The sequence below is a fragment of the Chiloscyllium punctatum genome, chromosome 5, assembly GCF_047496795.1.
Source record: "Chiloscyllium punctatum isolate Juve2018m chromosome 5, sChiPun1.3, whole genome shotgun sequence".
Lineage (NCBI taxonomy): Eukaryota > Metazoa > Chordata > Chondrichthyes > Orectolobiformes > Hemiscylliidae > Chiloscyllium > Chiloscyllium punctatum.
The window spans coordinates 98,317,927-98,339,973 of record NC_092743.1 but is presented as its reverse complement, the minus strand read 5'-3'; the positions used below and the strand labels follow the sequence as shown (position 1 = coordinate 98,339,973).

At 40.6% G+C, this 22,047-nt stretch overlaps 1 protein-coding gene across 2 annotated transcripts in view; it reads left to right on the top strand.

Moving 5' to 3' along the window:
* The window catches only part of ctdp1 (CTD (carboxy-terminal domain, RNA polymerase II, polypeptide A) phosphatase, subunit 1), a 294,156-nt gene that overhangs the window by 212,141 nt on the left and 59,968 nt on the right, over positions 1 to 22,047 (top strand). The window contains exon 13 of one of the 2 annotated variants that reach the window (XM_072570837.1): positions 14,235 to 14,446. The exons of the other annotated variant lie outside the window; for it this stretch is intronic. Coding sequence (XP_072426938.1) covers positions 14,235 to 14,446 — 212 coding nt within the window. The remainder of the gene's footprint in view (positions 1 to 14,234; positions 14,447 to 22,047) is intronic. 2 annotated transcript variants of the gene reach the window in all.

Genomic DNA, 22,047 nt, shown 5'->3' with positions numbered 1-22,047 from the left:
AATAAACATTTATGTTCTTTTGTTACAAGTCCATTGGCCTCTTGTGAATGTGTTCAGTGAGTAGCCTCCATAGTAAATAAAAATAAAGCTTATGTTCTATCAAGCCAGAATTTGCTCTAGGATCTGACTTGCCAAGTATCAGCTGGGGTCATGGCAATTTTCTTCTGCTACTTATTCACTCAGTGTCTTCTAGATCAAAATTTGCTGTTTTTTTAAAAAGACTTCTCAGATTCCCTCTGCATCTTTGGTCAACGTCCTCCAAAATGCATCCTCTTCTTACCAACATTGTTGGTTGAAGAAACAGTCTCTCTTTAATTAGCCAAGAGAAAAACACTTCATAGTTTTGAACACCTCAATTAAACTTTCCTCCCACCTTCTCTGCTCCACAGAAAGCAATCACAGCGACTTTGGCTATATAGCTGAAGTCTCTCATCTCTGATGTTTGTTACCAGACAGCTTTCCACCTAAATCAGTTGTGATTTAAGCAGGAAGGAAAGTAATTGAGTGGACAAGAAAAAGAAAATCGATCACAGCAGCTAGTGTTTGAATTCAGCATCTCTTGCCAATCCTCACTCAAAACTTTGTTTTAAAAAAGTGTGGTGGCTCTGTGGTTAGATCTGCTGCCTCACAGCACCAGGGACCCAGGTTCAAATGCAGCCTCTGGCAAATGTCTGTGTGAAGTTTGCACATTCTCCCTGTGTCTGCCTAGGTTTCCTGGGGCTGCTCCGGTTTCCTCCCACAGTCCAACGATGTGAAGGCCAGGTGAGTTGGCCATGCTAAATTGGCCATAGTGTTAGGTGCATTAGTCAGAGGGAAATGGGTCTGGCTAGATTACTCTTTGAAGGGTCGGTGTGACTTGTTGGGCTGAAGGGCCTGTTTCCACACTGCAGGGAATCTAATCTAAAATCTAGTATGACTGCTCCTGTCAAAATCGAAGGAAAGAAAAGGCTGTAGCATCCTAACAGTGAGAGTTCAAGCACAGAGTGTTTCTTAACATCTTTATAATGTAGCAACAATTTCCATAGCTCGCTTAATAGAGTCATAGAGATGTACAGCATGGAAACAGACTCTTCGGTCCAACCTGTCCATGCTGACCAGATATCCCAACCCAATCTAGTCCCACCTGCCAGCACCCAGCCCATATCCCTCCAAACTCTTCCTATTCATATACCCATCCAAATGCCTATTAAATGTTGCAATTGTATCAGCCTCCACCACTTCCTCTGGCAGCTCATGTACCACCCTGTGTGTGAAAACGTTGCCCCTTAGGCCTCTTTTATATCTTTCCCCTCTCACCCTAAACCTATGCCCTCTAGTTCTGGACTCCCTGACCCCAGGGAAAAGATTTTGCCTATTTATCCTATCCATGCCCCTCATAATTTTGTAAACCTCTATAAGGTCACCCCTCAGCCTCCGACACTCCAGGGAAAATAGCCCCAGCCTGTTCAGCCTCTCCCTATAGCTCAAATCCTCCAACCCTGGCAACATCCTTGTAAATCTTTTCTGAACCCTTTTAAGTTTCACAACATCTTTCTGATAGAAAGAAGACCAGAATTGCACGCAATATTCCAACAGTGGCCTAACCAATGTCCTGTACAGCCACAACATGACCTCCCAACTCTTGTACTCAATACTCTGACCAATAAAGGAAAGCATACCAAAATATTTCTTCACTATCCTATCTACCTGCAACTCCACTTTCAAGGAGCTATGAACCTTCACTCCAAGGTCTCTTTGTTCAGCAACACTCCCTAGGACCTTACCATTAAGTGTATAAGTCCTGCTAAGATTTGCTTTTCTAAAATGCAGCAACTCACATTTATCTGAATTAAACTCCATCTGCCACTTTTCAGCCCATTGGCCCATCTGGTCCAGATCCTGTTGTAATCTGAGGTAACCCTCTTCGCTGTCCACTACACCTCCAATTTTGGTGTCATCTGCAAACTTACTAACTGTACCTCTTATGCTCGCATCCAAATCATTTATGTAAATGACAAAAAGTAGAGGACACAGCATCGATCCTTGTGGCACTCCACTGGTCACAGGCTTCCACTCTGAGAAACAACCCTCCACTACCACTCTCTGTCTTCTACCTTTGAGCCAGTTCTGTATCAAATGGCTAGTTAAATGCTGTAAGTTGCTTCATAGTATCAAATTTTGTTTTACAGTGCTCCTATGTCTCTTGAGATATTTGGTCAAATCATCAATAGTTTGGTCAGAAGAGATAGTTTTAAGAAGTGTCTGCTGTATGTTAGTGAGTTATAATAAAAATATATTTAGGACATGAAAGCCTTGTTGTACATTTAATTTTTCTTGGGTGCTTGGATGCAGTAAAAGTACTGAGAGAAGCAGCTGCATGTTGGATTGATTTTTAAATAGAATCCGATTATTAAATGTGTATTAATTGGAAAAGTCTCACATTCCTCCGTCTAATATTTTTCAACCGAAACATAATTAAATACTGGTTACATTTGAATAATTAAAGCATGCAGATAATGCAAATGTTATATATGTTAAGAAATGGGAAAAGAGTGCATGTTCTATAGAAAAAAAGAGAGTACTTTAATGATTCTAGAGATATAAAATGACATTAATTTGTTTGGTGAAATTCTGTGTTTATCCCAGTGAAATACTTTTTGTTTCCCGTGAGAGAGCACCAGCAATCTTTGTAAGTGCTTTATAAATTGTGCCTAATATTCTTTTTTCCCTTGGTGATATGTTCAATAAATGTTTATCTAGTAGCTGAATTTGGATAATTACTGCTCAATTGTCCCAACTTTGATGTCAATGTCTTCAGTTGCCAAGGTGCAAGTAGTGGAATTCTCTCCCTAAAGCTTTCCTCCTCTCTGTTCCTTTAGATTACTGAATCTTTTGTCCAAGATTTTGACCAAGAATCCTACCAGCTCCCTATGTATTTTTGTGTGAGGGATGTCTTCTGTTATTTCTAAGGTGCTGCATAAATATGAGCTGTTGTTGCAGCAGATGGAATGAATTGTCTTGACCCGGGTTGCCATGACCCTCAGTGTGTTCAATAGCAAAGAATAATAGCTCTTTCAAAGAGCCATCAGCCAGCTCCATGCCCTTATTTTCCTCCGCAGCACTGCAGTGTTGTTTTTTCCCCTTTTCCAGTATTTAACTGATCTTCCCTTGGAACGTAATTATTGAATCTGCCATTTCAGGAAGTGGAATCCAGACCACAACAACTCACTCAATTTCATCCTGCTGCATCTGGTTCTTTTATAATTACCTTCAATGTTATTCTGTGAATGTAATTATATCTGAAGTGCGGTGTTGTAAAAGTAATTAAGTATTTCAAATAGAATAATTACCTATATGTGATAAATGCAGGCAAAAATTATTTGTTGTAACAGCACATTTTTTATGACTCATTAATTAAACACAAAGTTAAATTGCAGAACGAGTGGTTAAAACGCACCGCAGATCAATTGATATGTGATAGATAAAATGGATTCATCTTTCAGATATAACCATTGAAAAAATCAATATAAAATATTTTTTATGTGTAATTTTAATGTGGCCTGTTTAAAATAGAAGTGAGCTGGATCTTTAGACAAGGATTACTGATGTTCTAATTGAGGTTGACACTGGAAATTGCAGGTAGGAAAAACATTTGTGTGTACGATTCATCTCAGTAGCAGCATGTGTGCTACAGGGCCGGGGTCTTCGAAAAATTCATTCAAAGGATGTGGGTGTCGCTGTCTGGGTCAGCATTTTATTGCCCGTCCCTAATTGCCCCTGACAAGGTGGTGGTGAGTCAATTTCTTGAACCTCCGCCTCTGCCACATCTGCTCCCAGGAGGACCAGTTCCACCACAGAATACACCAGATGGCCTCCTTCTTTAAAGACTGCAGGTTCCCCTCCTCCGTGGTTGATGATGCCCTCCAGCGCATCTCATCCACTTCCCAGACCTCCGCCCTTGAACCCCACCCCTCCAACCGCAACAAAGACAGACCCCCCCCCACCGCCTGCCACCCCCCCCCCCCAAGGTCCTCACCTTCCATCCCACCAACCTCTGCATAAATCGAATCATCCTCCGCCATTTCTGCCACCTGCAAATGGACCCCACCACCAGAGATATATTTCCCTCCCTTTCACAATCCACTCTCAGTAAAGACTGTTTCCTCCGCGATTACCTCGTCAGGTCCACATGCCCCAAAAACTCACCTTTCCCTGCCACCTCAGGAATTGCAAAGCCTGCGCCCATACCACCCTCTCGCCTCCGTCCAAAGCCCCAAAGGACCCTTCCACGTTTATCAAAGTTTCAACTGCTCTTCCACACATGTTATTTACAGTATCCATTGCTCCCGATGCGGTCTTCTCTATATTGGGGGGGGTCAGGACGTATACTGGCAGAGCACTTCAGAGAACACCTCCGGGACACCCACACCAACCAACCCCACCACCCCATGGCTGAACACTTCAACTCCCCTTCCCTTCCACTCTGCTGATGACATGCAGGTCTTGGACCTCCCCCATTGCCACACCTCAACCACCCAAAGCCTCGAGGAAGAATGCCTCATCTTCCGCCTCGGGACCCTCCAAGCCCATGGCATCAATGTGGATTTCACCAGTTTCCTCATTTCCCCTCCCTCTACCTTATCCCAGATCCAACCTTCCAACTCAGCACCGCCCTCATGAGCTGTCCTCCCTGTCCATCGTCCTGCCTACCTATATGCTCCACCCTCCCCTCCGACCTATCACCTTTACCCCCCACCTCCATCTACCTATCATGCTCTCAGCTACCTTTACCCCAACCCCACCCCCCTCCCATTTATCTCACCACCCCTCGACTCACAGCCTCGTTCCTGATGAAGGACTTTTGCCCAAAGCTTCAACTCTGCTGCTTCTCGGATGCTTCCTGAGCTGGTGTGCTTTTCCAGCACCACACTTTCAATTCTAGTTACAGTATGGGTCTATTGCTTTGCAAAGTCAGTTGGAGATCACAGCAAACACAGCTGGCACCTACATCCTGTGAAAGAATAAACAAAAGTAAACCAAATCCTTAGTCTGTTCCTGTTGCAATTTTTGCATCAAAGGTCTCTGAGCAAACTACTGCCTTTCTTCTCTCTCCTACCACTTGGGTCCTATTGAGCTGGAGTGTCAATTGACTTTAGAATACGTGTTACAGTCAGCGTCATCTCTGGCATCAATATCATTCCCAAAGGGAATTTGCTGTGTCCAAACCATGCAATGAAGACTATCTCTGAAGAGATACCTGTCAGCTTGTAGTCTGAAGTAATCTGCAATTACTCGCATAGCTAGAGAACAGGGCAACTGTCCTTGCTTTTAAAAAAAAAAGAGGCTTGTATTTTTGTTGTGCCTTTCTCAACCACTGGGTATTTCAACGCAAGGAGGGCATGGCACATCAAGCATCAGTCATCAAAGGCCAGGTTGCTGCACCCTGTCCAATTTCTCTCTAACTCGATTTGTCGCACCCTTCTGGTACGAGTGTTCAGAAATGTCTTAGTAAGGTCTGGGTCAGCAGAAAGTTAGATGTACGGGTTGGCACAGCAAACGACTGGTTTCAGCCTTAGAGTGGCCTTCGGATGCTGCGAGGTTCAGTTCTGTTTTAATGCCTGCTTTGTCAGCTCTGGTTAAAGCTCTCTCATGGGGCGATATGCATTTTGAACAATTCAGGACTTTTTGTCTATCCATTATTACCTTTCAGTGTTTCCTTCCCTTCAAATATCCTGCTGCTAATATGGTAATGCCTGTTGAAGTCTACAACTGGATTTGTGATTGTCTAAGACAGAAAAACTTGAATGCTGTGAACACATTATAACTTGTGTGAGATTAACACTTGTTAACATTTTATAACTATTATTTATAGCAGGACAGGAAGCAGGGCCTGGGTGCTGCTTACCTAATTGTTTTAGAGGAGTGTTATGCCTGTGGTGCAGTAATGTTCGTTGGTAGTTATCAATTTCCAGTGGATAGCTGTGTACATTTGATCAAAAAATTATGTGTGGAATCTTTTTTTCTGAAGGAGCACAGCTGTGTTTTCTTTTCGAAAGCATTGGCCGACTTTATGGAGAAAGTCTGTAAGTGAGTGAATCAATTTATGTTTGCTGCTCATGGAAGTTTGAACCAACCACTGGCTAACTCTTTCACTATGTAATTTAGATGTCTATTACTGTCCAACAGCTTACCTAATTGAAAGGCTGTGATTAGGAGGGTGGGTGAGTTCATTTTTGCCCTTGTAATATGCTATCTTGTATCCGATTGGTAGTTTTTAAGTTAAACTCATTGTCTGTTCAGTTCTCCCAGCGGGAATGTAATGTATATAAAGCTGGTTGCACTTAACCCCAGCTAGTTCCCTGGTAGTTTTCCAAGGAGGAGACATTGTTTACCTGTCTGCGCCTCAGTATGACTCCAGGTGAATGAGTGTTGTCCCAGCCTCTGAAGCAGCTGTTGTCAAGGGAACGTCACCCATTTTTCAAGGGGAAGGTTCGCTATTGCTCTGTAGGGATGGGATATAGGTGTGAGCTTGGTTGAGAGAACTGGTTTCCCAAGAAATGATTTGTTTTAAGAAAAACCTGGACTGGAATTTCATAGCCTTTCAGTCTCAGGTTTGAAGGAAAGGGAGCTCTTGAATATCGGCACCTGCCCACCGCCTACCCACCCGTCATGAATTGTCTCGCATTCTACATAAGACCCTTAGACCTAGTGACACACAGTCTCTGATCCAACCACCACGATTATCTTCCCTGGGACTGGGGAAGGCTTACACCAGGAGGGTAGCCAAGCAGCTTTAAGTGGGCACACCTGGTGTCAGGCAAGGTGCTTGATGGGATTGGAGCTTCTGTGGATTCCATGTGCCTATCAGACTCATTCCCCTCCACCTCAACCAACTCTAATCACACAACACCTTCATCAGAGAGCTGCCTGTAGACCAGGTGGGCACCAATATTCAAACTTACTGCTGCTGGGGGTGGTCTGGTTGGATGCCCTCCAAGGTAGACCACCTCCGATAGAAATGGAATTTTTGCCTATAGCCTGTGGATGGCCTGATAAATACTGTGAGTCAGCTGGTTATGGGCAGGGGTGCAGACCAGGGTGAGAGGGCAAATGCCAATCTCCAAGATGTCTCTCCCCTCACTCTACTTTATGCATGTTAAAGTTTTATCAATAGAAGTCCCAGGGCTTATTTTGCCAGAATAAACAACCCAAGCAGATCAGACAGCAATAGTGCAGTGCTTTCTATCTGGCCTGTTAAATGCATTTGAAACTGTCCATGAACAAACCTATTGTCTCTTTGACCTTACTGGTGACACATTGAGCATTGGTGATAGAGTGAACGCACAGAGACCCAGATTGACACTGTTGTCTGCTGAGTCAGATGGCCAACAGTGAGGCTGCTTGGTTCCTGTGCCAGGTGGGTTACAGTAAAACCTGTTGCCCCGGCATAATCCTTGCTCATTCCATCTTAACAGGAAAGGGTTTATTTTAATCAGAGCAAACCTCATACATTCCAATTTAAACAGTGGTGCTCAGGACTGCTATAAATGTGCTGGATGTAATTATAACATTCAATCTAATGCGTCACTCAAAAGAAAACATTGGCATTGGAGATATTGTGTGTTCTAAGCTGACTACTAAACTCAGCCTTATCTAATTAAAAACACTCAATAATTTACTTATTGCTGTGGCTATGGTGTCCCCATATGTAACTGTGCTGTTGGGTTTTTTGATTAATTTTTCTAATAGAAAATGGAGATGTGCATTCCACTAGTGCCTATCATGAATGCAGGATGTCTCAGATCATTAATAAGTAGCCACTGTTATAATCTAAGAAATGCAGCAGCAAATTGTTACAAACTCCCCTGAACAAAAAATGAAATAAATGATAAGATAATCTTTGAGAGTGTAGCAGTGGTTTTGGGTGTGAGAATTTCCCTGCTCTTCTTCCACTTAGAATCATTTACATCCTCCAAGAGGACAGGTAATGCCTTGGTTTATTCCTCATAGAAAGACAGCACTTCTGACAGTCCAGCACTCTCTGGCACTACTGCAAGGCATTGGCCTAGATTATGAATTCAGGTCTTTGGTGTGAGGCTGGAACCCACAGTCTTCTGTCTAAGAGATGAAGCTGATACCCCCTAGACCAGGCTAACAGTTCAGCACATTGAATGGAAGCTGCCAGCTGGTTCCCTTGTACAAAGACTTTGCAAACTTGTTTCTGATGGCAGTAAGCAAACTGAGCAATTAATTGAGGGGGGAAAAAAAAGTAAAATTGTGACTCCTTGACTCTTTAACTATGAAGGAAATCACTGCTGAATTTGCTGTTCAAGGCAGCAACACGGAGCACTATGCTTTGTCTCAGTGGATCCTGCAAAGAACAAATACAAGTTGCATTTGTATGGCTCCTTTAGTATGAATTGATTCCAGTGTGTTCCACAGTGGTGTTATTAATGGAAATTGACATCACACCACATAAGGAGGTCAGGGATGGATTACTAAAGTCTTCAGCAAAGAGATTGATTTCAAAAAGCGTACTAAAGGAGGATCTCCAGGAAGAAGAGGCAGAGAAGCTTAGAAAGAAAATTTCTGAGCTTCGCGCCTCCAGTGGTGGATCCATTTATATTGGGGCAAAAGACCAGAATTGAAGGAGCACTTCAGAGCTTTGTAGGATTAGAAGAAATTATAGAGGGAGGGATAACGTCATGGTGGAATTTGAAAGTAAGCATAAAAATGTTAAAGTTGAGGTGTTGGTTAGCTGATCCAATGTAATACAACTTGTAGACTAAATATAACTTGATGTGAGATAGGAAGTGACTTCAGCTTTGTCCTAAACCCCATTGAGAAGGACAATGGGCAACAGATACATGGGGCGCACCACCATCTGCAACTTTCCATTCTATGCCACATGCCAACCTGATTTGGAAATGCATTACTATGCCTTCTTTGTCAATAGGTTAAAATCCTAGAATTCCCTTCATTATGACATTGTGGGTGTATGTGCAACAGGCGGCCCACATGAGTTCACGGAAGTGGTTTGCAAAGCCCTCTTAACCTTCAATTCTGGTCTCATGGGGTCAGACATGACACCAAGGTTCTAATCTAGACTTGCATGATTCCTGTGGGGAGGGATAAAGTCTGTTGCTGGGATCAAATTTTACTTCCCTGAAACAGGTCATTGGTGAGAGCTCATCTCGAGTAGGGTACGCAGTTTTGGTCTCCTTATCGAAGGAAGGATGTAACTGCATTAGTGATAATTCAAAGAAGGTTCTCTGGATTGAAACCATGGAGTGAGCAGGCGATCATAAAGCCATACAGCCATATAGCATAGAGACAGGTCCTTTTGGCCCCAACTGGCCCATGCCAACCAAAACTTCTGTCCATGCTAACCCCATTTCTCTGCACTTGCCCTATCATTCCAATCCTTTCCTATCCATATATTTGTCCAAATGTATGTTAAATGTTGTTCATGTACCCCCCCTCAACCACTTCTGCTGGCCGCTCATTCCATATGCGTGCCACGCTCTGTGTAAAAACAACTGCCCATCGGGTTCCTTTCCCTCTAAACTTAAACTGATGCCTTCTAGTCCTTGATTCCCCAATCCTGGGAAAAAGACTGAGTGCATTCACCCTATCCATGCCTCTCATGATCTGATACACCTCTATAAGGCCCCATCTCAGTCACCTACGCTCTCAAGAAAAAAAGTCCTAGCTTATACAACCTCTCCCTATAACTCAGACAATTGAGTCCAGGTAACATCTTTGTAAAGTTCTTATGCATTCTTTCCAGATTAGTAACATCCTTCCTATAACAAGGTGACCAAAACTGATCACAAAACTCCAAGTGCGGCCTCACCAAAGTCCTGCACAACTGCAACATAACTCCCTAACTTCTTTATTCACTGCCCTGACTAATGAAGGCCAGTGTGCCAAAAGCCTTCTTCACTGCCCTCTCTGCCTTTCAGAGAAGTGTGAACCTGAGCTTCAAGATCCCTCTGTTCCACTACACTCTTTAAGGCCCTTCCATTCACCATGAAGCTCCTACCTTGATTTGACTTTCCAAAATGCAAGACCTCGCATTTATTTATATTAAAATCCATTTGCAATTTCTCGGCCCACTTCCCCAGCTGATAAATGTCCTGGTGTATTTTATGACGACATTCCTTACTGTGCACGATACCTCTTTTTTTAGTGTCATCAACAAACTTACTAATCATGTCTTATACATTCTCATCCAAAGCATTGATATAGATAACAAACAGGAATGAGCTCAGCACCAACCCCTGAGGCACTCCACTCGTCACAGGCCTCCAGTTCAACAAGCATCCTTCCACTATTACCCTCTGCTTCCTACCATCAAGCTAATTTTGTATTCAATTTGCCAGCTCGCCATAGATTCCATGTGATCTAACCTTCCAGAGCAAGTTACCATGTGGTACCTTATCAAAGGCCTTACTGAAATCCATATATGACTACGTCTACTGCCCTGCCCTTGTCAACCTTCCTGGTCACTTCATCAAAGAAGTCTAGCAAATTTGTGAGGCATGGTCTCCCACTCACAAAGCCATGCTGACTACTCCTATTCAATCCCTATCTTTCCAAATGCATGTATATGGTCAGTTGGGGAAATGATAGATAGGCTGTACTTGTTTTCAGCACTGTTTTGAAGAGTGATGCATGCTGAGATTGTAATTTATAAGGTCCTAAATAATTTTGATAAAGTGAATGTTAGAAAGAAGTTTCTTTTTATGGATGTGTTCAAAACGAGGGTCACACTTTGTGGACGGTGATAAACAGATGTATTTTCTCTTAGAAGGTTGCACAACAATGCAGCTCCATCTCAGAAGGCAGTGGAGATAGGGCCATTGGACATTTTTAATGCAGAGGTAGGTTGATTCTTGACAGGCAAAAGAAACAAAGCTCATCGGGAGTAGATGGGAGTCTGGAATTTGAAGCACAAACAGATCACACATGATCTTATTGGATGGCAGAACTACCTTGAGGGTCCAAATGGCCTCTTTGGGCTGCTATTTCATATGTTCTTCCCAGTATTTAGTTCAAGGGAATTTCTGATCATCCAATGCTAAGTGTTGGACAAACTGTAGTGACCATTTGTGACAGTGGAGGGCTTATAAGGTTATAAAATGTAGCCGCAGAAGTAGACCATTCAGCCCATTGAGTTCTACTCCTCCATTCAATGAGTGGTCTGATCTTGTAATCCTAATCTCTACTTCCCTGCCTTTTCCTCATGACCCCCCTGATTCTTTTAACTGATTAAAAATCTGTCCAAACCATCCTTGAATATTCTTAATGACCCAGCCTCAACTACCCTCTGGGAAAAGAAATTCCACCTCATCTCTGCACTCTGGTCCTAATCTGCCCCACGTCGGAAAATAACCTTTCTGCATCTACCCTAACACATTTCTAAAAACTATGGATCTTTCAATAAGGTCACCTCTCATTCTTCTATATTTCACCGTTGAGAAAGAGAGAACATATTAGTTTATCACCCTTACTGAGAAGGTGATTTATGACTTGGATGGGAGTTATTTCAGTTTTGCAGAAAGTATAAATTGCAGGCAATTACATATAGGATTTGAGAGTTGACCCTATACATCCAATAACCCGTTGACATTTATTATGTGGATTTACTGGTAACACCCTCCCCTGTGTGAAGGATGTCAGGGTCCCTAGAATAATACCTCAGAATGAGTTATTGCTTTCAGTTGAAGTGGAGAGATAGGAATAATAAACAGTGAGAAGTGGATTCACACTCCCATTTAAACACTGACTTAACATCTCCAAAGTATCACATGCTCATTCTCTCTTCTTTCTCTTTCTCTCTCTCTTTCTGTCTGTCTGTCTCTCTTTCTCTCTCTCTCTCTCTCACACACACACACGCTTCCCCGCACGTGCACACACACAGGCACACACACACGCACACACACGTGCACACACACTCTCTCACACTAAGTGAGCACAGTTTCTAACTGTAATATAACTAGGGTACAATAAAGGTTTCTATTGTGTAAATAGGAGAAGCCATGACATGTTATTAGAGCTAAGATGGTTATTAGAAAGTGCACTTGAGGAACTAATTAGATTCACTGACTTGGCACATATCATCGAGTTTTCTTATCTATGCTGAGCTGTATCTATGAGTAGCATATAACTTAGTTTGTGGATCCTAGTCTCAAAATTACCACTTGCAATGGAAAAAGAACAATGTTTTAACTACAATAAATGTCTTACATACCATTTCCAGATTTACCAGGCTGCCTGTGTAACCCAATCAGCAAGTCTTGTTCAAAGGTTTTAACCCTTTCTTATGGTTAAGTCCTGGCAGATATTGTTATCATGCACTGTACACATCTGAACAAAGACACAACTTAGTGCTGAGTTTCATTTGATTGAACTGTGACTAAGCAATTGAATCCTCAATGTTGTGGGCACAGTTGATGGTTGGGGCTCCATACACTCTCATTACTACAATTTACATGAAGTCAATTAACCATTTATACAACAAATGTCCACGGTTCTAACTGGCTATAGAAATGCAGTGTATAAATGAAGTAATTAATAATTAAAATCAATCTTTATTCCACTTCAGCAATGATCTCTTGTGTATTCCATGCTACCGTTTAGGAATCTTTGTCTGAAACAAAAGAACAAGGAAAAAGTTTGTGAGCACACACTAATTTACTGACTATCCAGCCATGACCTGCTAACATTTTCAACAGTATTATATGTGCCAACTGTGGCTCGGTTCATGTTGCTGTCGAATCAGAATCAGGAGGTTGTGGGTTGCAGTCCCAGACTTAATAAATCCAAACTTAATAAAATTTGAACGTGTTTGCATGTCTGTCCACAGTCTCTGGATGATTAAGGCTGTGCATAAGCTTATATGTATGGAACAGAAAATGTGAACCAATAGCAGAGATAATGTTTGCCAGATAAAGGTAAACAGATTTGTGGGTAAAGATGCTTTATCGAAATATTCAGTTAATGCAAGACAGTCAATAAGGCTTGCTGGTCATTTGTTCGTAATTCTAAGGCTTTTTTTTGTAAGAACATTGAACCACAAAGAGGTTACAGCACAGAAAGAGACCATTTGGCCCACTGTGTTTGTGCTGGCACAAGAAGGAAAAAAAACCTAGCTGCCCATTTTTAAACCCACCTTCCAGGAGGTTACAACACTTCATGTGCAGATCCAGGTACCATAAAACGTAGGAGTATAAATTAGGCCATTCAGTCCATCATGGCTGATAAGTTTCTCAACCCCATTCTCCCACCTTCTCCCTGTAACCTTTGATTCCCCTTAACAACTAAGAACCTATCTAGCTCTGCCTCAGATATACTCACTGACCTGGCTTCCACGGCCTTCTGTGGCAGTGAATTCCAAATAGCTTTTAAATGAGCTGTTTCTGGTTCCAAACCAAAAGGGGCAGTGAATTCCAGACACCAACCTTTTTCATAGGATTCTTTTCTAATCCTTCTATCATTCATTTTAAATATGTGGCCAATGAATGCTTAATGAGGTTGGGATCTTTGACATTTCAAATGGAAGAGTGGAAGGACTCTTGTAGCACAGTGGTAGTGTCCCTACCTCTGAGCCAAGAAACCCAAAGTTCAAGTGCCATCTGCTCCAATGCTGAGTCAATGCATATCCAAGAAGGTTGATTAAAGATATCTAGCGGGTGAGTGGATGCACATTTTAAACAGAATAAGGAAGAGATGTTGCCTATCTCTACATGTGCACAAACCGCTTCAAGCTGAGGTTGACAGGGTGCAACCATCAGGAAAGACTGAAATGCTTGGGCTCTGTTCACAGGAAAAGAAATGACTGAACGATAGCCTGATAGTGGTCTTAAAAATCATGAAGCAAGTTTGTTAGGGGAGATATAGAGAAAGTATTACCATTTTGGGCAAAACCAAAACAGAGATTAGTATTAGGTAATCTCTAATACTTAGAGATTACCTAAGTATTAGGTAATCTCTATTAAATTCAATAGGAATTCAAGACAGGCATCTTTGTTGAGAGAGTAGACTTTGCAGCCACAAGGAGTGGTTTAGGTGAACAGCAGAGATTGATTTAAGGAGACGTTGGCTAAACACAAGGGAGGAAAAAGGAACAGGAGGATGAGTTGATAGGATAAGATGAAGAAAAGTGGAAGGTGGGCCACATGGAACATAAACACCAGTCTGGACCACTTGTGCCCCTGTGTAATTCTCGTTGGCTTTATTTAATGATGTAGGTGGACGACATCTTGGGTGAAGATAGTGATAATGAAAGTGAGAACGAGAAAGAAGAGAAGATGGAGGAGCAGTGTGAACAACCAAAGGAGGAAGCACCGCAGCAGGATCAGCAGACAGTGCAAAGTGGCGAAAGTAAAAACCAGAAGCCTGAAGTAGAAACAAGACCTAAATCATCCTCAAGTGAAGAAAGCTTAACAGCCAGAGTTCCCAGGTAGGCATCATACTGTTTTTTCCTTTGAACTTATGGGAATACAACTTTATTATTATGACCTAAAAGCTTCTATCAAATCAGGCAGTTAGCCACTTTGCTGAAAGTTTCACATCACTTTGACTTTGAAGGTTGGTGGTTCCCATCAGCTGTACACTAATGCTTCAAAGTGGTTTTGTTTCACAGCTGTTTAGTGACCACCTGAACTCATTTCAAGTCTGGAGCCATGTAACTGAATTTGCTAAACTCCACATTCTTTGGTAGAGAAGTTCTGTTTCTGCTCAACTCTGATATGAGTTGGAGATTGAACTGACTTTTACATGATGCATATAATGAATGAAATTAACTTAAAATCTAAATACTTGCAAATAGTTTTGTGCAAGTTCCACAACCCCATCTCTCCCACATTTCTTGTGTCCCAGTTGGAATAAACCTTTCTGAGTTTTACTTATAGCTTTGGGCACTTGGTCCAAATGTTTCTGCACATAGTAAGGGGTAATAGCACAGTGGTAATATTTGTAATTCCAGTCTAATTCTGAGGACCTGGGTTTGAGTCCCACTCTGCAAATGGTGAAATTTGAATTCAAAACACTAACGTCCTTTCAGGAAGTAAATTTACTGTCCTTATCGACGCATTGAAGGGCAATATCTGCTGGCTTAGCCAGCAACACTCTCAGCCCTCAATTTAGAAGAGTCACCCTGGACTATGTATGGACTACCTACTGTGTTGGGGATATCTGGAGATATCCCTGGATCTCCCATGTGCCCCTCCTCTAAACCTTGGCAAACTGCAGTGTCTCCTTCCCCCTTGCCAACCAAACTCGGATAAATAGCCTGTTTTGTGGAGTGATAGTCAGTCAGTTGGTGGTGTACTGATTAATCAAGTAGCTCTGTTAGAGAAGATGTTGAGCACCTTGAGTGTTACTGCAGCTTGATTTCTACAGGCAAAGGTGCATGAGCTATACACAATTCCTGTAAATGGAGCAATTAAAATCGTGCTTGCAGGGGATTAAGTTATCGGATATGCAGGCAGTACACCAGTGACTTAGTAGATAAATGTAGGTACATGGCATGGAGAAGAGTAGTAATACTCATCCACTGGACATGTCGTAAATGATTGCTTGTTTGAAATGTAAGTGGTCAGATAGCATTGGGGAGCCTTGCACAAGCAAACATCTTCAAGAATGGTACCAGGAATGAAGGACTTCAACTAAGTGCAGGGAAGTTGAAGAGATGGAACTTCTCTGCTCAGAAGAGAGTAAGTTAAAGGGGAGATTTAATTGAGGCTTCCCGTTCTAAGGAATTTTTATAAATAAGGAGAAATGCTTACTGCTATCAGGAGGGCCAATAGGCTGGGAGAGATTTAAGACAATTTGTAAAAGTACCAGAGGAAAAATGAGGGTTTTTCTTTTTAATGCAACATGTTATAATGATCCAGAATGTGCCACCTTAGAGAGCAGAGGAAGCCGATTTCAAGCGACCTTCAAAAGGAAATGAGTAAATACTTAGAAAATGAAGCATTTGCAGAGCCATGGGGAAAGAACAGGGCAATTAGAACTAATTGAATAGAGTCAGCACAAACACAATAGGCCAAATGGCCTCTCCTGCACTGTTCTACTATTCAAAGATGGAGGTGAATGGGAAGAAAAATAGGGCCTAGCAATCCAACTCTGGACAAGTGGTTATCTACGCAATTTGCATTTTATGCAATGGTAAAGGAGTTCAAACATCATTTCATATTTTTCTGATGCACCCAAAGATGAACTTTTATTTAAAAAAACATTGGATGCTCTGAGTTCTAGGCCTGTACTTAGCTGTGGCCTCGGAGGTAGTTGAAAACCATGGAAACAAACTTATGAAACAGACTTTTGAGCACCATGAGCAATCTTTAGTAGCTTTGACTTTCTTGGGAAACTATGTTTACTTTCACAGCTGCGTATTTTAAGAATATTCAATTGCTAGTGTGTTCGTTGACATTAAAACTGTGACCAACTGGACTGAAATGATAGGTTTTTTTCAGAACATCTGTAAAAGTCTCATTGTCTATGTACAATCCATTTGTGCTTGTATTTTCATCAAAGGCAGTGTTGCTTCTGAATATGCCCCACAAAAGCATCTTTTTAGATATTCGAAGCCAAGTCTGAAGGAGTCAAGATCTCCTAGTTTACTCTGTAGTTTGTAACAAATGGCACCAAATTAAATCGAACTGTGATTGGAGTAAATTGAGGTCCATTAAGCTTAGCACAAGGATACATTGAATACTGTTTGCACTGTAAAACTTTGCACCAATCAGGGATAAAACACATGTCAGTAGTAACTTTTATTGTACAAAGTCTGGCTTTAGTATGGTCATGGTATAATGTTATGGCTCTGGCTCATAGTAATACTGAATGAATCTAGCGTAAGACTCGGCTTAAAATAGCATAGGTTTTAGCTTTGTAGTTTGTTTATTGAGGTGCTTAGTCACTGAACAAATTCACAATTTAACAAAAGAACTTCAAAGTTCAGTACATACCAAAGACAAAAAAATAAAGAAAATGCCCTCCTGTGTTAAAGACATAAAAAGGTATAGGTAGGTAGGTGGGTAATTATTTTGTTTGTGGTGTACATAGCCACATAGCCAGGCAATAGTCTTGTCAGTGGAACTCGTTCAGCACACCTTATACAACAAACACTCCTCAACAATGTGAATCATGTTTGGACTAGAGTCTGGATGATCTCAGCAACCTTGTTAATGTTGGATGTCTGCACAGAAGAAATGGCCAGTCCGGAAATATTTGAAAAGGACCCACTGTCACAGTGGTAGATCAAAGCCAGTGGACGTTATTTCCTTCCGATTTCCAGTCCCATCTGCTGTTGAAGTGTATAATGACATCTCTGAACAGTTTAAGCAAAAAATATCGAAACATATGGGGTTTTGTGAGAAAAGACATACTGCTGGTGGATTGATGGGATAACTGAATAAAGACAGGCTGGGATTGGAATAAAGCTTCATTAATATCAGGTCAGTATTTATTCACATAACTTGGGATGGTGATTGTACTGATTCACTGAAGGCCTTTCTGAAAATTGCAAGCGACACTTGGAATCTGATCAAATTTTGTATTCCATTGGTAGGCCATTCAGTCTTAGTAAAAAGAATGTGTGAAACTAAATTGTAGACAACAGAAAGTCACGGTAACTGAGATGGACCTCAAACCAACTTTTGAATGGTGCAACATTTGTTCCTGTATAGAACACTACACTTTGTATTAAAGACAAAAATCAGTGATTAGCAATAATCAATTCTTTACACTACTTTCCAGAGTTATCCAATGTTTAACATACAATGTATTACTATTCTCTTTGCACTCATTACAAGCACAGCACTTTATCCAAACATTAAACAATGTTCAAACCACTCAAGATTAAGAACTGATTACTCCACTTAAATGCTATTGAAAACACCTTTGTGTCATTGGGATCTGTGATATTTATACATTACTTTTTAATTTGGATCACTTCATGTTTTGTACAAGATGTTGCAGGAATACCAAAAAAGTTTGAATATTAATCAGTATGTTTTGGTATGCTTTGGAGTATACATTTACTTGTGGTAAATTTTACATAGTTTTTCTGCATTAAATATTTTTCTTGTGCTAAGTTCAAAATTTTTGGAATGACTTACGAGAACTAGAAATTCTTACAATTGGATTTGCAATTTTACTATATCCTCTCAAATTGGTTGTGCGTTTATACCAACGCTAGTTCAAGGCCATTGCCTCAAATTCCTATTGTCAGTTATTAACATAAAGCTGCATGTAATCACAACATGCATATCAACCAAAATGTTTCTCAGTGATGTGAAGATGTTATGTTCAGTATTTTTATATAAAAGATGTGTTTCAGTCGTCTTTCCTCATTTTCTGCAATATGAAGCCCTATTCAATATTATTCAACCTAATTTATTCCATTTAAAACTTCTCACAGATTATAATTAGTATATGCACATTTTATTGTGTGACATATAATTTTTAAGTTGATTTTAGTGAGAAAACATTAAAGAATGAATTAAGTAATTTAGTTACCATCCAAGTTTAACGTTTGGATAAAGTGCTGTGCTTGTACTCCTAGATTTTATTTTTACTATTTAAACCTAATTATATTGCAAGCATTTATGCTGATACGGAATGCATTAGCTTTATTTTTGAGAGCGTCAGCAACTTATCTTTTACAAAATCCATCAGTTTAGCTGATGCTTATTTAGGCGTTAGTTTTAAGTCACTTAAAATACTGAAAAGTTAGAACTTAGTTGTGACATCTGAATTAAGAAAACATATCAAGTCAATCTGCAGAATGGCTAGACCTTGAAAGCGAAGTGAGTCAGATGTTCAAAGTATCATTTAATGTTCTGAACATATGACATGCCCTGCTGATTGCAGTGTAATTACAATGATAAAAGAAGTGCAATTTAATTCTACCAGGATGTTCAGTTTAGAGTTTTGTCTTTGGTACAGTATACGACTATTTGAAGAGGTGTCTGTCTCTCTGCTGGAGTTATATCTGTTCAATGAGTACAAGCTACGTAGAATAACACTTCTGAAAAATTGCCAGCTATTCACGTGTTCTGTGCCTTTCTTTGTAACATGTTGGGTACCAGTCTTGCAGAAAAAAATCATTTTCATAAATAAAAGAAGTAGATTTTAGTGACAAAATATGAAAGAATGAATGAAGTAATTTAGTCACCATCCATGTTTAATGAGTGGATAAAATGCTGTACATTAACTGAGCATTATGTTGATGTATTTGCTGCTATCTGCAGTCTGTACCCTGACTATTTACTACACGGGCTAGTCTCTAACTTACACCTATGTAAAATTCCTAGGAGTGACAGTAAAATAGATACTTGTTTTGCTATGATGTGTTCCAAAATCTGTATCTGTGCATTATACCAGCGTTATGGCTGTGGATCAAAGACGTTTATTTTATGAACATTACTCATGTATCACCATTTGTACTGCGTACTGTGAAAAATGATGATGAAAGAAGTGTTGTTATCTATTTCTCATTTAGTTACCCCAATACTGCAAAGTACTGCAAATGCTGGAAATGTGAAATAAATGCAGAAAATGCTGAAATGCAGAGGCAGCATCTGTGGAGTGAAGACCAGAATTAATGTTGTAGTTCAGTGACCTTTGATGAGACCTGGAAGAAATAGGCGATTAAACAGTTTAAACATGGCAGTTAGTGGAAGGGGCTTGAGCAAAGAACTAGTGGGAACGTCTGTGAGGATAGAAGGCAGAGAGATTCACAGAAAAATGGATAATGGTGCAAGGTAAAAGGAGTGGTCGGGACTAATCAAGGAACAAAAGGTGAGGAGGTGTAAATGACAATGGCAAAGTGATTAGTGCAGCAAACAAAAGGGTAATTTTATAGAACCATACAGTGCAGAAGAGGCCATTCGGCCTATCATTCTACACCAACATAAAATCTATTCTCAATCTACATTAGTCACACTTTCAAGCGCTTGGCCTATAGCCTTGGATATTATGACATTTCAAATGCTCATTGAAGTACTTTCTTAAAGGTTGTGAGATTTTGTGCCCCAACTACCTTCCCAGGCAGTGCATTCCAGATTCACTCCACTCTCTGGGTGAAGATCTTATCGTCAAATTCCCTCTAAACTCCTGCCTTTCATCTTAAAATTTGCCCGTTTTGTTATTGACCTTTTGACTAAGGGGACAGCCACTTCCTATCCATTCTCTTCACATGCCTCCCCCCGGGCTCTCCACCCCCCCCCCCCCCCCCCCCCCCCCCCCCACCCACCCCCAGCCTTCTCTACTCTAAAGAAAACAACCTGAGCTTATCCAGCCACTGTCCATAGTTAAACGGCTCCATTGAATTTCCTCTGCACACCCTTCTGTGTAGTGACCGAAACTGCATATCATATGGATTGAATAAGTGAAACTATCTAAGGTAGCCATAAAATTGAGTTCATCAAGTGCATTCGAGGCATTTTCATAAGACAATCTACTATGAAACCAACACCTGTAACAGGTTACTTTTGCTCTGTTAATGTGGGATGAGACTGATTCATTAATGATCTGAAGAAATTGTGATGTTCGGATGAGGAGTTTGTTGATGGGGAGAGATTGAACATGTTGAACCCATATTATAGTGTAGAATATTGAGAGGTGATTGTATTAAAGCATATAAGATTTCAAGAGGGTTAGACAAGATGCTGGGAGGATGCTTCATCCTGTGAAGGTTTGCAAAACTAGGGGCATAATTTCAGCAAAATAGGTCTGCTAATTTAAGACTGCGATGTAGAATTTCTTGTCCAAGAAGTGTGCATCTTTGAAAATCTCTATGCCAGAGAGTATTGGAGGGTGGATCACCAAATATGTTGAATGCTGAATTAGACAGATGTTTCATCTGTAAGAAGCTGCGAATGATGTGAGGTAAACCAGACAGTGAAGTTAAGGCCACAGTGAAATCAGCCATAATGTAATTGAATAGAAAAGCAGGCTTGAAGGACCCAGCAGCCTATTCCTTCTATTTCTTACATTCATCACCAGCTTCCCTTGAAGATAAGCGCTGTGATTATAATCTCAAAGTGTTGATACATAGTTTTGATGTTCTGCTTCATAATCCACATTAACAAAGAGAAGCAGGTCAATGAAATCTTTTGCTTTAACAAAAAAAAGAAGAAAGATGGTGCCTTTCAAAGAAGGAGAGAGGACTTGTATTTATATAATGTATTTCAAGACCTCAGGGAGTCTCAAAGAGCTTCATAACCAGTGAAGTACCTCTAAATTCTCATTTTTGATTAATATACTAGCTTATCAGTCTCAGAAAATCCCAAAGCACTCTGCATGCAATGTATTTCTCTGAAATATATTTACAGCAAGTGAAAGCCGCATCTGCTTTGAGATAGATTAAAAAATAGAAATTGGCTACACAGTTGAGGAGCTGTGATGTATTGTAAGAGTAAACAAGCTGAGGAAAATAGGAAGAACATTTTAGATTTCCAAATTGGATGTGTGAAGAAAAAATTAACTCTAATCATATTGTAAATTATATGCAACTATATATAAAAATTGTTTCATATTGCATGATAGGAGGGAGGAATTATTGCCTTGTAGTACCCACATTTGGAAGTTTATTCATTGAGATGCTTCAGCCATATTTAAAAGGTAAATACGTAGGATCAGGAGTAGACCCATCCAGCCCATTGAGTTTGCTTCACCATTTAATATAATCATGGCTGACTGAACACTTCAATACCTTTACCCACACTATCCCATAACCTTTTATGCTACTTGTTATCTCTATCAATCTCTACTTTAATCATACACAAAGACTGAACTTCCACAGCCCGTTGGAGCAGAGAATTCCAAAGACTCTCAACCCTCTGAATAAAAAGAAAATCCTCCTCAGGCTGATCTTGAATGTCATCCCTTTTTATTTTTAACTTCTGGTTCCAAACTAAGGGAAACATCTTACCTGCATCTACGCTGTCTATCCCTTTAAATATTTTATAGGTTTCAGATCATATAAGCCAATGAATCAGGTATAGGCCATGTTGCTCCTGTCTAACCCTGATGTCCCTTCAATATAGCTGA